At 38.9% G+C, this 15,283-nt stretch overlaps 1 protein-coding gene across 11 annotated transcripts in view; it reads left to right on the top strand.

Annotated features, from left to right (window-relative positions):
* Positions 1-15,283, top strand: part of ARHGEF9 (Cdc42 guanine nucleotide exchange factor 9) — a 212,052-nt gene that overhangs the window by 144,052 nt on the left and 52,717 nt on the right. For all 11 annotated transcript variants that reach the window (XM_038587547.1, XM_038587555.1, XM_038587551.1 and 8 more), the window contains 2 exons: positions 4,992-5,224; positions 10,728-10,857. In XM_038587547.1, the coding sequence (XP_038443475.1) occupies positions 4,992-5,224; positions 10,728-10,857 (363 nt within the window). The remainder of the gene's footprint in view (positions 1-4,991; positions 5,225-10,727; positions 10,858-15,283) is intronic.

Here is a 15,283-nt window from a genome sequence, read left to right as displayed (position 1 = left end):
TACATACAGATGGCTAGCAGATAAGAGATGTTCATCATCTCCCATCATCAGGGAGGTATAAATCAAAACTATGAGATATCACCTTACACCTGCCAGAATAGCTAAAAGTAAACAACATAAGATATAACAGATGTTATCAAGGGTGTGGAAACAGGGAAACTTACACTGTTGGTGGGAATGCAAACTGGTGTAGCCACTCTGGAAAACAGTATGGAAATTCCTCACAATGTTAAAAATAGAACTACCCCAGGATCCAGCAGTTGTACTACTAGGTATTTTCCCAAAGTTTACATTAATACTAATTAAGATAGATACATGTCCCTGATGTTTATATCAGCATTATCACCACTAGCCAAATTATGGAAAGAGCCTAAATATCCATTGACTGATGAATGGATAAATAAGTGAGATGATAGATAGATAGATAGATAGATAGATAAATAGATAGATGATAGATAGATAACTCAGCCATAAGAAAGAATGAAATCTTGCCATTTGCAATGACATGGATGGAGCTAGAGAGTATTATTCTATGTGAAATAATTAGTCAGACAAAGACAAATACCATATGATTTCACCTATATGTGGAATTTAAGGAACAAAACAGATGAACAGAGGGGGGGAAAGAGAGAGGCAAAATATAAAGTTGACTCTTTTAACTATAGAGGACAAACTGAGGGTTGCTGGAGGAGAAGTGGGTGATGGGTATTAAGGAGGGCACTTGTGATGAGCATTGGGTGTTGTATTTAAGTGATGAATTCCTGAGTCCTATTTATTCATGAAGCTAATATTACACAGTATGTTAACTAACTGGAATTTAAATAAAAGCTTGGAAGAAAAAAAACTTAGAATTTCTTTAAAAAAAAAGATAGAAAGTTATTCAAGCTCAAGTGAGGACAGCAGCCCAGAATACACAGTCTTAATATGGAAGAAAGTGCTCCAGAAAAGGAGTATTTAATACAGGGTTATATATAGCTTTTTGTTACATTAAGTCACAAATCATCATGATGAAGGACATTTCAGAAGGTTACAAATGTTATCTTATGCTTTTAGTATATGCAAGGTTGCAGATTTCAGAGCTATGGAAATGGAACTTAGAAAATTTTTACTCTTATCTTTAGTTTGAAATGTTTTTTTTTTTGTTATTTGCTACAAAGTAGATGTACAGTCTGTGCTCAGCACAGATATAGAGCCCACACTTTGAAGTTTGGTGAAGTCATTCTGACCCTGATAAAAGTATAGCTTCCCTGGGAGCCCAGGAGCAAGATCCACAAACATTAAAAATTGAACATTTCCTTTATAACTAGACAAGAAAGAACAAACAAAATCCAAAACCAGCAGAAGTAAGGAAATAATAAAGATGAAAGCAGAAATAGATAGTATAGAAACTAAAAAAAAAAATCAGTAGAACAGATCAGTGAAACCAGGAGCTAGTTCCTTGAAAAGATCAACAAAATTGATAAACCTTTAGCCAGATGAGACAGAGAGAGAGAAGGGAGAAAGAGAGAACTACAGGTCAATCAATATTCCTGATAAACATGGGACGCCTGGGTGACTCAGTGGTTGAGCATCTGCCCTCGGCCCAGGGTGTGATCCTGGAGTCCTGGGATGGGGTCCTGTCTTGGGCTCCCCGCGTGAAGCCTGCCTCTCTCTCTATGTCTCTCTCATGAATAAATAAATAAAATATTTTAAAAATATATTCCGGATGAACATACATGCAAAAATGCTCAACAAAATATCAGCAAAGCAAATCCAACAATGTTTTAGAAATCATTTACCACAATCAAGTCGGATTTATTCCCAGAAAGCAAGGGTGGTTCTATATTCAAAAATCGGTCAACATCATATATCACATCAGTAATACAAAGGATCAATAAGACATATGATCATTTCAATAGATGCAGAAAAAGCGTTGGACAAAGTACAACATCTAGTCATGATAAAAGCCTTCAACAAAGTAGGTTTAGAGGAAATATATTTCAGCATAATAGAAGCCACATTTGAAAAACCCACAGCCAACATCATACTCACTGGGAAGAAACTGAGAGCTTTCTTCCTAAGGTCAGTAACAAAATAAGGATGTGCTCTTTCACCACTTTTATTCAACATATTACTGATTCCCTAGCTACAGCAGTTAAACAACAAAAAGAAATAAAAGGCTTCCAAATAGATAAGGAAGAAGTTAAACTTTCCCTATTTTTAGATAACATGATACTCTATATAGAAAACCTGAAATCCACCAAATACCTGCTAGAACTTATAAATGAATTCAGTGAAGTTGCAAAATGTAAAATCAATGTGCAGAAATCTGTTATTATTTTTATATACTAATAATGAAGAGGCAGAAAGAGAAATTTTTAAAAATCCTATTTATAATTGTACCAAAATTAGATAGATAGGAGTAAACCTAACCAAAGAGGTGAAAGACCTGTACTTTCAAAACTATAAAACACCAATGAAAGAAATTGAAGATGACACAAGGAAATGCAAAAACATTCCATGCTCATGGGTTGGAAGAATGACTATTGTTAAAATGTCTCTACTACCCAAAGCAATCTACATATTTAATGCAATCCATATGAAAATCCAATAGCATTTTTCTTTCAACTAGAAAAAAAGCCTGAAGTATATATGGAACCAAAAAAGACCTCAAATAGCTAAAGCAATTTTGAACAAACAAAGCAAAGCTGGAGTTATCACAATTCCAGACTACACATTATACCACAACATGATAGTAAGCAAAATAGTGTGGCACTATCACAAACATAGACACATTGATCAATGGAACAGACTAGAAAACCCAGAAATAAGCCCATAATGATATGTTCAGTTAACCTTTACAAAGCAGGAAAGAATATCTAATGGGAAAAAGTCTCTTAAACAAATGGTTTTGGGAAAACTGGTCAACTACATGCAAAACAATGAAACTAGACCACTTTCTACACCATACACACAAAAAAACAAATTAAAAATGGATTAAGGGCGGGGGGTGGGAGTGACTGGGTGGCGGGCACTGAGGGGGGCACTTGACGGGATGAGCACTGGGTGTTATTCTGTATGTTGACAAATTGAACACCAATAAAAATAAATTTATTATTTTAAAGAAAAGGACCTAAATGTGTAACAGGAATCCATCAAAGTCCTAGAGGCAGGCAGTAATGTCCCCAACATCAGCCATAGTAACATTTTTCTAAGTATGTCTCCTGAGGCAAGGGAAACAAAGCAAAAATAAACTATTGGGACTATACCAAAATAAAAAGCTTCTGCACAGCTAAGAAAATAGTCAACAAAATAAAAGGCAACCTACTGAATGGAAGAAGATATTTGCAAATGACATATCTGATAAAGGGTTAATGTCCAAATTATATAAAAAACTGATACAACTCATCACCTCAAAAACCAAATAATTCAATTTAAAAATGGGCAGAATACATGAACAGATGTTTCTGCAGAGAAGACATACAGATGGCCAATGGACAAATGAGAGGATGCTCAACATCACTTATCCTCAGGGAAATGTAAATCATAACTACAGGGATCCCTGGGTGGCGCAGCGGTTTGGCGCCTGCCTTTGGCCTAGGGCGCGATCCTGGAACCCAGGATCGAATCCCACATCGGGCTTCCAGTGCATGGAGCCTGCTTCTCCCTCTGCCTGTGTCTCTGCCTCTCTCTCTCTCTCTCTCTGTGACTATCATAAATAAATAAAAATTAAAAAAAAAATCATAACTACAATGAGATGCCATCTCACTTCTATCAGAATGGCTAAAATAACACAAGAAACAACAGGTGCTGGCTAGGATGCTGAGAAAAAGTAACCCTCTTGCACTTTTGGTGGGAATGTGAACTGGTGCAGCCACTGTGGAAGCAGTATGGAGGTTCCTCAAAAATTTAAAATTGAACTACCCTATGATCCAGTAATCACACTACCAGGTATTTGCCCAGAAATTCTAAAAACATTAATTCAAAAGGATACATGCACCCCCTACATTTATAGTAGCATTATTTACAATAGCCAAGATATGGAAGCATCCCAAATGTCCATCAGTAGATGAATGGATATGAGACACCTGGGTGGCTCAGCGGTTAAGCGTCTGCCTTCAGCTCAGCATGTAATCCTGGAGTCCCAGGATCGAGTTTCCACATCAGGCTCCCTGTATGGAGCCTGCTTCTCCCTCTGCCTATGTCTCTGCCTCTCTCTCTCTGTGTGTCTCTCAGGAATAAATAAATAAAATCTTAAAAAAATAGATGAATGAATAGAGAATATGTGGTGTATAATACACACAGATACACAGACACACACTGGAATATTATTTATCTGTAAAAATAATGAAATTTTGTCACTTAAAAAACATGGATAGAGATGGAGGATACAATGCTAAGCAAAATACAATATTTCACTCATATATGAAATTTAAGAAACAAAACAAATGAGCAATAGAAAAAAAAATAAAGGAGAGAGATAAACTGAAAAACAGACTCTTACCTATAGAGAACAAATTGATGGTTACCGAAGGAGAGAGGTGGGTGGGTGGATTGGTTGAAATAGGTGTGGGGATTAGGAAGTACACTTGTGATGAGCACTGGGTCACCAACTGGAATTGTTGAATTGCTATACTGTACACCTGAAACTAATACAATGCTATATATTAACCAACTGGAATTAAAATAAAAACTTAAAAAAATAAAAATAAAATCCAATGCCAAAATTTTATTACTGTAGTGTCTTCACTTTTGTCAAGAGCAGTGTTCCGTCATGACTCTTCTTTTATGGGATTTCATTACAATTCCTACGTATTTTTTCTATACAAATGTTTAAAGTTTGTCTACTTCCCAAATAATTCCTCTATTTTATTATTAAACCATGAATCGATTTAGGAAAATTGACATTGTTACCCATATTAGGAGAGGATCTGTTTTTTTCATTTCTCCAAAACTTCTTTTGGAATTCTCAGTAGACTTTTTTTTTCTCTCCATTTTTCCTGTGCTCATAGCAAGATGGATTCTGGATATACTCTGAGTATTGTAACAACCACCTGGATGCCTGCATGGAACTCTCCAAACTTATGAAGGACAGCCGCTACCAGCACTTCTTTGAGGCCTGTCGCCTCTTGCAGCAAATGATTGACATTGCTATCGATGGTTTCCTTTTGACTCCAGTACAGAAGATCTGCAAATATCCCTTACAACTGGCTGAACTCCTCAAGTATACTGCCCAGGACCATAGGTAAAAGATAGAGGGAAACAGGAGTTAGAACCTCATCTACATGTTGGTCTTTATTAAAGATATATGTCCTTTAGCCTTTTCTGAGCCTCTGTTAACTTATCTGCACAATGGGATGGTGATATATTTTTGATTACCTCACAAGGTTATTGTGTGTATAAAGCAAAGGAATGCTTGTGAGAGTTTCTTATAAAGCTGGGCATCACTATGCACAAAAAGTCACTATGCAACATCATTACTGCACAACTTACACCCTGCCTTCAGGGAGCTTAACTGGGTCCTTAGTTCTGAGTTTAGCTAAGTGAAACAATCCAGATGGAGTAATTTTTCAGCTGTCTATTCTGCACTGTTTGATAGATTCAATATCCTGATAACAGCCTACATAACTTGTATTTACCTTAGAATTTTTCTGCAAGGCTATAGCCCTGTTATTCTTCAGTCTTCTCCACCCTCCTCTGCATCATCCCAAATGTACCTTCCCTTTATACTCAAAGCATGACTAGGGAATAAACAGACTTGAAACTTCTCCTGGAATTTTTTTAAATTGTTCAGTATTTTTATGAAAACCAACCCAAAAATGGTCAAGAAGGTTATCTCTCTCTGAATGGAAATGATCTACCAGGAAATGAGTCTACCAGTAAGGCATATACTGAGAATCATCTCCAACAATAAGTGAACCACCTCCCACTCTTTCACATGCTTTACTTTATGAGCTAGAACCCTCATCATTTTTATTTTTTTAAAGATTTTTATTTATTTATTCATGAGAGACACAGAGAGTTCTGCCTCTATTTCCCTCATCATTTTTATAGCCTTCTTTAATTAGTATTAAATCCCTGATCTTAGACTTACTAGTTCAGCTCTCTTCCTGATTGAACCTTCCAAGAAGAAAGAAGACCTTTGTCCAGTTTCCCTTAAGCTTTCTGCCTAATTCTCATTAGGCCCACTTCCTACTTTCACTTGGCTCCATTGTCTGGTTTCCTCAGAGCTGACTTCCAGACCTAGTTGTGTAAGGCCAATTGTATTAGCCAGTTTGTTTTGTTTATGCTAATCTCAAGGCCAATCCCTGAGTTCATTTTTAAGTTGATGCTGTTTCTTTAGCAAATCATGGTTATGTGCTTCAGTAGTTCCAGAGCCTTGGGCAAATTTCTGATTTGAATCCAAATGTGGTAGCACTTGATTCTCCTTTTGTGTAATACCACCAGTGGTAGCTCTGCCTGCCATGCTGTGTTGGGTATGAAGGAGGGAGGTAGTGAAGGCCCCACAAAAGGGGATTCTGTTCCCTCCTCTCTGAGTCTGGGCAATGCTGGGCATACTCATTGGACATGAAATTTGGAGGCGACTAAATGTTATTTTAGAAGACTTAATACAGGGGCACCTGAGTGGTGATTCAGTGGTGAAGCGTCTGCCTTCAGCTCAAGTCATGATCCTAGAACCCTGGGATCGAGCCCTACATCAGGCTCCCTGAGCCTGCTTCTCCTTCTCCCTCTGCCTGCCACTCCCCTTGCTTGTGAACACTCTCTCTGCCAAATAAGTAAATAAAATCTTTTTAAAAAAGATTTTATTTTTATTTGTTCATTAGAGACACACATAGAGAGAGAGGCAGAAACATAGGTAGAGGGAGAAGCAGGCTCCATGCAGGGAACCTGATGTGGGACTCAATCCTGGGACTTCAGGATCACATCCTGGACTGAAGGCAGGTGCTAAACCACGGAGCCATCCAGGGATCTCTAAATAAAATCTTTTTTTTATTTTTTTTTTTTTATTTTTTTTTTTTTTTTATTTTTTTTTTTTTTAAATCTTTTTTTTAAAAGAAGACTTAATACAGACCATTGCTAGAACTGAGCCCCAAATTTTCTAAGGATACAGTTTCTTGTGAGATCTAATAGGACAATGAAGAACTTCCACTAAAAATAGAATATTTTAAAAACAAAGATGGAAAATATTTATGGCACTTAAAATGGAAAGCCCTTAAAGGAAAGTCTTTGAGTCAGACTTCCTCATTTTATGGCGAGAAAGACTGAGAGGCAGAAAGCAAGTCTGTGTGACAAAGCAGGGATGCAAAGTGTGGACAGTGGCCTGTGAACCTAGCTTTGTAAAAAGCCATCCAGGGAATTTTCATGCCCAAGAAGGTTTATGAACCATTGTACTAACCAGTCTGTAAGGCCTCTTCCAGTTCTGCCAGCCCATGATGTCATGAGCCTAAATGACCTCCACGGTTATACTTCATGGTGCTAAGTGACCAGAAGTGATCACGATTATACCTAAATCTCAGAGTAGCAACCTTCTGATCAATGGTTTTTAAATCAGGATATCCAAAGAATGGTTCTCAATTTTTTTTTATATTACAGCTCATCTCTCACCTACTCCTGAGTATCTATTCATGGAACCTAGCAGGAGGCTCTAAAAATCATACTTGTGGGCTGATTATATTAATAGGTAAATTATATATTATACAATTGCTTTTAAGAGCCCCAGAAAGACCATTTTCAAAGCATAGCCCAAAACTATGTGTTTCTTTTTTTAAAATTTAAATTCAATTTACCAACATATAGTACATTATTACTTTCAGATATAGTTTTCAATAATTCATCAGTTGTTTATAACACCTAGTGCTAATCCTATCACTATGTGATTTTCTTAAGCTAAAGCAACCCCAGGACTTTATTGGGTTTAGTTGGAGCCGGTAAGATAAGATATCTACCTGTGATTTGCCATCTCTGTGGTCCTTCATGCTGTGATTGGAACTGCTGCCTCAAGGTCTTCTTGTGCTCTGGGTCCCTGGTGCCCTCTCTTTCTACCACCTGGGCTCCAGAGACCTGAGAGAGTGGTTCAGGCATTAGCAGGATACATGAATACCTGTCCTCCAGGCCATGGGGCACCTCTTTTGACAGGCCTCAGGGAGCTATATTAAGATGACAGCTCCTGCGATGCATGTCAGAGTAGCTTGGATTTGAAGTCATTTAGAGGCTGCTGCCATTCTGAAGGCTTAGATAGATGTTCGGACAAGTAAGTCTGAAATGCAAGCAGTCAGAGTGGCGTCTAAGGGAGAAGATTAGATGGATGGAGAATAATAAATGGATAATAATACTGCCTTTGCTTACAGAAGGGTGATGTGTCCCCACCCTACCTTCCAACCTTTCTTAAGCTGACAGGAAGGAAGACTCTATCTGAGAAGGAGGGTAGCTGACATATCTGGAACAAGACAGTCTTGGCTCAGTAGATCTTATCAAGGGGCTGGGCTCAGACCCCATCTGAAGGCCTGGGGGCTCTGAGCAGGGTTTAGGTGAGACCACAACTATTCACTTCTCTCACCCACCCTTTTTTTTGTACATGTTTTTATTGGAGTTCGATTTGCCAACATATAGCATAACACCCAGTGCTCATCCTGTCAAGTGCCCCCCTCAGTGCCCATCACCCAGTCACCCCATCCCCCTGCCCACCTCCCTTTCCACTACCCCTTGTTCGTTTCCCAGAGTTAGGAGTCTCCTATTCTGTCACCCTCACTGATATTTCCCACTCATTTTCTCTCCTTTCCCCTTTATTCCCTTTCACTATTTTTTATATTCCCCAAAAGAGTGAAGCCATATAATGATTGTCCTTCTTCAATTGACTTACTTCACTCAGCATAATACCCTCCAGTTCCATCCATGTTGAAGCAAATGGTGGGTATTCGTTGTTTCTAAAGGCTGAGTAATATTCCATTGTATACATATACCACATCTTCTTTATACATTCATCTTTTGATGGACACCAAGGCTCCTTCCACAGTTTGGCTATTGTGGACATTGCTGCTATAAACATTGGGGTGCAGGTGTCTTGGCTTTTCACTGCATCTAGACAGCAAATTTTAAAGAGACTTAGGAAGCATTAGTCAACCATGAGTTCAACATAAGTCAGAAGTTGGATCCAGAAGAAAAACTTGTAATAGCTAACATTTATTAAGGCTAAGAATAAATAAATCAGAATAAATAAATAAGAGGTTTTTTTTAAACAAAGTTGTCTCGAGACAGAATAAAATTGTTAGGATATATAGTGAGTGTCACTGGAGGTGATAAAATTTAGTTATATTTGAAGACTGATCTGGCAAGTGTTTAGAGAACACAAGGAGGCCAACTAAGAGGAGGTGCTACATGGTGTCTGACCTGTCAGTTAGAACTAACTTCCCTGTCCCTATGATTGGTCAACAAAACTATACTTCAATGTATTAGGAAAGAAAAAGACAGTTGCCATTTATCTTTTTTTTTTTTCATCCTTTCTTCTTTCTAATTCATGCTGGGACAGTGACCAATTTATTAACCACTAAGCCTGTTCAACTTTTCTAAGGAAAGGTTAGTTAAGAATGAATCATAATTCATTCTCTTGGCCTCTTGGTCTATTGTAGCTCCACTAAATGACTGGGATCTCACTTTTAATCTGCCTTTCAGAGGAACCATTTGATTGGAAATCAGATCAGATAAGCAGAAAAAACTGAGCAAGATGGTATAACCTTCAACAAGTAGGGAATCCAAAGTCCCAGGAAACTGCCTAAAATTTGCACTTCCGGGACTAGATGTTTTGAGAGGCAAACTATGTGGTGTCTATACTAGAGAAATGTTTGATTTGTATTGATAATACTACTAACATTTACTATAGGCCAAGAGTAAAACAGTTTATGTGGATGATTATACCCTCAACAAACCTCCTATAATTTTCCTCATTTCACATATGAAGAAACTGAGTCATTGAGAGAATCAGTGAGACTTACCCAAGGCCACTAATCAGTGACAAAACTAGGGTTTGAGCCCAAAGAGTGTGGATCCAGAATCTGTTCTTAACCACTGTATTATATCCTATCTCTATATCATACTGGAGATAAGGAGTGGATATTATTTCACAGTGACTTTGGGCAGAGTTATCTAGAAATAAATGGTAGAAGGCATGGTAAGGCTCTGGACCATGCCATGTAGAAGGTTCCCTTCTTGATTACTGGCTGGTTGTATCAGATTGGACGCAAAAATAATGCTATAAAAAAACATAAGGGTCTATTTCCATTTCACATGAAAAAAAGTCTGTAGTTGGGCAGTCTATATCTGCTATAGTAGTTCTATGGTCATCAGAGAGTTGGGCTCCTTCCAATTTTCTGTTATCCTATCCCAAGGAGTAGGGACCTTTTTCTTATGGTCCAAGATGGCTGCTAGAACTTCAACCATTACATCTACGTTCCAGGCATCAGGATTGAGTAAGGGCCAAAGAAGCATATGCTACCTTCCTTAAAGGAGGTTTCTGAAAATCTCTGCTCAAAATTTCTATTTACATGTCACATAGGCACATAATCACATAGGCATTCCTTAATGTAAAGGAAGATAGGAAATATAATCTTTTACTCCATGTGGTATGGGTTACACCTGAAAATCAGGGCTCTGTTACTATGTAGGAAGAGAAGAATGGATGCTATGGTTGGCATCCAACACATTGTTTTTCTAACATATTGATTCATCCAACTTGTACTTTTGTGTCTTCACAGTGACTACAGATATGTGGCAGCTGCTCTGGCTGTCATGAGAAATGTGACTCAGCAGATCAATGAACGCAAGCGGCGTTTGGAGAATATTGATAAGATTGCCCAGTGGCAGGCATCTGTCCTAGACTGGGAGGTAGGATCCTTACCAACAGGGGTACTGGGAAGTCTGAATAACTTAGCTAGAATATCACATCTTAGCCAAAAATTGAACTGAAAGAGCAGCAGAAAGGATGTAGATTAGAGCCAAGGCAAAACTTTCTACTAATGGGTGGCATTGTGTACTTGAATAGCTTTCTAAGAAGGTTAGAGAAATCTTTGAGGCAACACTTCATTAAAAAAAAAGGTTCATCTCTCTGGATGATGCCAGGAAAAAAATGGATTGACTCAATAGACTTTCAAGCCTCTTTCCATTCCTGGAGTTTTATCACCATTAGATGAACACTTGAATAAGAAATAGTATATACTAATTCACTCCCAGACACAGAATATAAAGTTGGTTCTATGGTGCAGGCCAACCAACATACTTCTTTTTACATTGGTAAGATTACCCTGACACATTTACTAGGTCTACCCAAGCTTGCACACTTGAGGTCAAAGTCATCACTCCTTCCTAATCAAAAGACTAAATTCTGCTTTTTATCATCTGCTTATAAAAATAATTCCTGACAGCCTCCTATTTCATTGGAAACAGCCATGACTTCTCTGAACTCAGAAAGTGTTTAGTGAGTAAAGTCACTAAAGTGTTCCTTTCCTAAGATACTCACTTGCAGAGGATATATACAACCTAACAAATAAATATAGCTATTGCTTCTGTAATGCCACTACTCTGTTGAGGTTCTTGGGTTTCTGTTCGATAGAAATAGCTGTGAATTACAAGGCCCCACAGGTATATGTGTTGAGTACACCATTTAGCATTTGTTTCTTGTGCCCACCAAGAGAAGCAGGGGTCACAGTATTTCACATTTATCTCTCAGACCCACATAGTGAAATCTGACAGTGTACAGGCTAACATAACCAAGATGAGAAAGGCTGATCATGCTACCAGGGAGAGTATGGCAACTTTTAAGCTTCATAGTCACAGTGTAGAAGTTGAGCCAGTTCTCTATTTCACTTATCTCAACTTAGGTATCATTCCCTGTGATTGAGAGGTAGTATCTCCCTAATATTTCAAGCAGTTTAGCACATTCTTTTTTTAAGATTGTATTTATTTATTCATGAGAGACACACACAGAGAGAGACAGAGACATAGGCAGAGGGAGAAGCAGGCTCACTTTGGGGGACTGATGCAGGACTCTATCTGGGATCACAACCTGAGCCAAAGGCAGATGCTCAACCCCTAAACCACCTGCGCATCCCAGTTTAGCACATTCTAAAAAGATTAAGCACCATTCTTCTTTTAAAGATTTTATTTATTTATTCATGAGAGACAGAGAGAGAGAGAGAGAGAGAGAGAGGCAGAAACACAGGCATAGGGAGAAGCAGGCTCCACGCAGGGAGCCCAATGTGGGATTTGATCCCGGGTCCCCAGGATCAAGCCCTGGGCCAAAGGCGGCACTAAACTGCTGAGCCACCTGGGATGCCCAGCACCATTCTTGCAAACAGCTATTTTACCAAAATCTAGAAAAAAATCATCTTTCCTTGTTTCTACTACTTCTAATCTTTCTTAATGTAAATGACTGGAAAAGACCAAAATTCTGAGTTTTTGCTATACTTTTTAGTCTTATTTGAAGGATAATGTCCCCATAAGAAAACAGCAGTGATTGTTTGAGATGAAGAGAGAAGAATGCATCTATATTAAGAGATTCTGTTGCTCATAAGAGGAAACCAACACTGGCCCAAACTTATTAGGGAATCATGGTTCCTCCTTCCCTTGTGTCTGGCTTACTTTGGCTAGTTGCCTGATCAGAAGCAGAAGGCTAGACCAAATCACCTCTAGCAAGCCCATCAATTCTAAGGCACTCTGAAATTGTGGCTGATTAGCAGGCCCCTTTCTCTCTACCCCTGCAGGGTTCTCTGTAAAAGGAGGTACCCAGCAGTAGTTGTCTTCATATTCCCTGGAACATCTTTCCTCTTCTCAATGCCTAGATCTTCTAATTCCTCTATATCCTCTGGGCTTCCAGTCATTGAAGCTGGAGTCATAGAGGACCAACAACTTTGAAATTCCTTGGCCTATCCAGGGAGTCTCATTAATACCAAACTCGAAAGCACTGAACTATGATTTAAAGACTCAGCACCTAAAACGGAATTTCAAGTATGTTTTTCTGGACATGGGGAGGTAGGAAACAAAAAGGAAATTTTGAGCCAGGATTGATGGGAGAACAGTTACTCTCTGCCTCCTTTGTTAGCATGATTGATTGGTCTTCTAATCTCAACCAAGCCCATATGTACAACTCTGACACCTTGCTGCTTGGTGAAGCCCTTCTTTGTCTAGTTTGGTAAGAAGAAAAATTCCTCATGGTTCCTTTTTCAGACTCTGGGGTCACTGTGGAACTTACTAGCTCTAGAAGAGTTGTCTTCTTGGAAGCTTTTCTCCAGCGAATCCTGATGGGTACATTTCAGAGGACAAACCTAAAGTGTCATGTTTGTCATATCTAGTCTTCAAGACTTCTAGAATGTCAGTCACCAGGGCTTTTAAGGGACTACACTTCCCATCAACAATTCTGGCCATGGTCATGCAAATGTGCATGTATACACCTGCGTGCACGTGTGCGCACGTACACACACACATACTCATTATAATGATAGTGAAAGTCTGAGAAGTTTATTCCTTACCAAGACCATAAAGCTAAAATTTTAATCTGATTTCCAGGTTCTCTCTGTGGTATTCTTTTCACTGCTGCACAACATCTTCTTTAAACCTTCTGCTTCCCACAGCCCATTTTCTTTTCTTTGTGATACTACAGGGACTTGTTTTGGCAGTAAAGGCAGTAAAGTCCATATCTAAGCAAGGCAGCAAGACTTCCTTTGGGGGAATATCCAAATCCTAGTATGACTAGAGGTTGTTGAATGCTAGAGGACCACCCCCCAGAAGGCAATAGGATATGTCCACTCCATGGCTTGCTAGCTATTGACGTAAGTGGCCAAACCTCACTGGTTCCCTGGTATAGGTTCTCTGTATGTTCTACCTGTCCAAGTAGTTGCACAAGCAGAGAGAGGTCCTTCCGGCTTGCTGAGGGCTGCTTTGGACAAGCCTTGCAAATCAAGAAAAATGATTTCTTTCCCTCCCCTAGATGTTTGAACAAATACGGTGGTTTTCAAAGCATCTACATAATAATTTAAGCTTAATTTGTCAAACTAAAAAGAAGAATCATAGGGGAAATCTTCAGAGCTTAATCTCCTTTGAAAAGGAATTGTGAAAGATGGTTGAGGGTTGATAGCATACAGGTAATTGGTACCTACTCAATAATTCAGAACATCTTGCTAGAGAGTAGGAAGCCTTGTATTATATTCAGACCTGACCATGCCTCAATTAATTCCATAAATATTCAGGGATTTTTTTTTTCAACTCCAGTTATCATCCCTGTTCCCTGCCCCCCTATGAGGACTGGACTTCATGAAGTACCTCCTCTGTCCTACCTCCTAGGATTCCTAAAAAAATACATGGATGAGTGAAAGTATCACCCACACCTCTAAGTAATAATCAATACATTAGAGCATCTTAGTGGAACAATAGGGAGAAGAGCCTGTTCCCATGGACTATAATTTCAGGGAAATTTATATTTCTAATTTCTCTGATGCTGATGTTTGATTGAGCTATCACATTGCTGCCCTTCACACTCACTAGATCCACTTGAAAGAAAGGGATAAGGACTATATACCTGGCAGCTTCCTTTTAACCTTTTTTTCCCCTGGAGATTTTTATCAGGAGCCCAAATTTGCTCCTCATGTTTAAGAATTTGACTATATATGATTGTGGTGGTACCCCTCCCATAACAGCCTGCTTGTGTAATACCCAAAAACCTGCAAAAGCATCTATTTAAGAGCTAAAGTACCGTACCTTCCCTTCCCTTCCTTCCCTTCCCTTCCCTTCCCTTCCCTTCCCTTCCCTTCCCTTCCTTCTTCCCCTTCCCTTTCCCCTTCCCCTTCCTCTATTCCTTCCCTTCTTAGTGGAGTTATGTGTGCCAAGTACTTAAAATAAGAATGTTCCTGACTGGTACAGTGGTTATAACTTTAAAAGTTATCCTAAAAGCCAAGTTTCTTTGGCATTGGCCTGTTTTTATGGCTTTTATTCACTTTATACATATTCAAAATGGACTGTGGCACATATTTCTGTCCTGCCTCAGGGTGGGACATGGCAGACTGGTACCATTCTCAGCTTCCCATGCGTCTAACAGGAAAGCCCACACAAATTCCTCACCCTGAGAGCTTACGCTCCCAGAAGTTCTGTGTTAGTATGTGGGCCCCGCAGGAATGAATGGTTACTCAAGTTCCAAGGTACCCCTGAAATGGAGTCTGAAGTCACAGTAGTATCTCTGAGCTTTCTTTTTGAGGTTATATTATTAAAAAAATATTTCTACTGAGCTCCCCTTTTCCTTCTCACCCCATAGACTGCAAAAAGT

Source organism: Canis lupus, chromosome X, assembly GCF_011100685.1.
Source record: "Canis lupus familiaris isolate Mischka breed German Shepherd chromosome X, alternate assembly UU_Cfam_GSD_1.0, whole genome shotgun sequence".
Lineage (NCBI taxonomy): Eukaryota > Metazoa > Chordata > Mammalia > Carnivora > Canidae > Canis > Canis lupus.
This window is presented reverse-complemented; position numbering and strand designations above follow the sequence as displayed.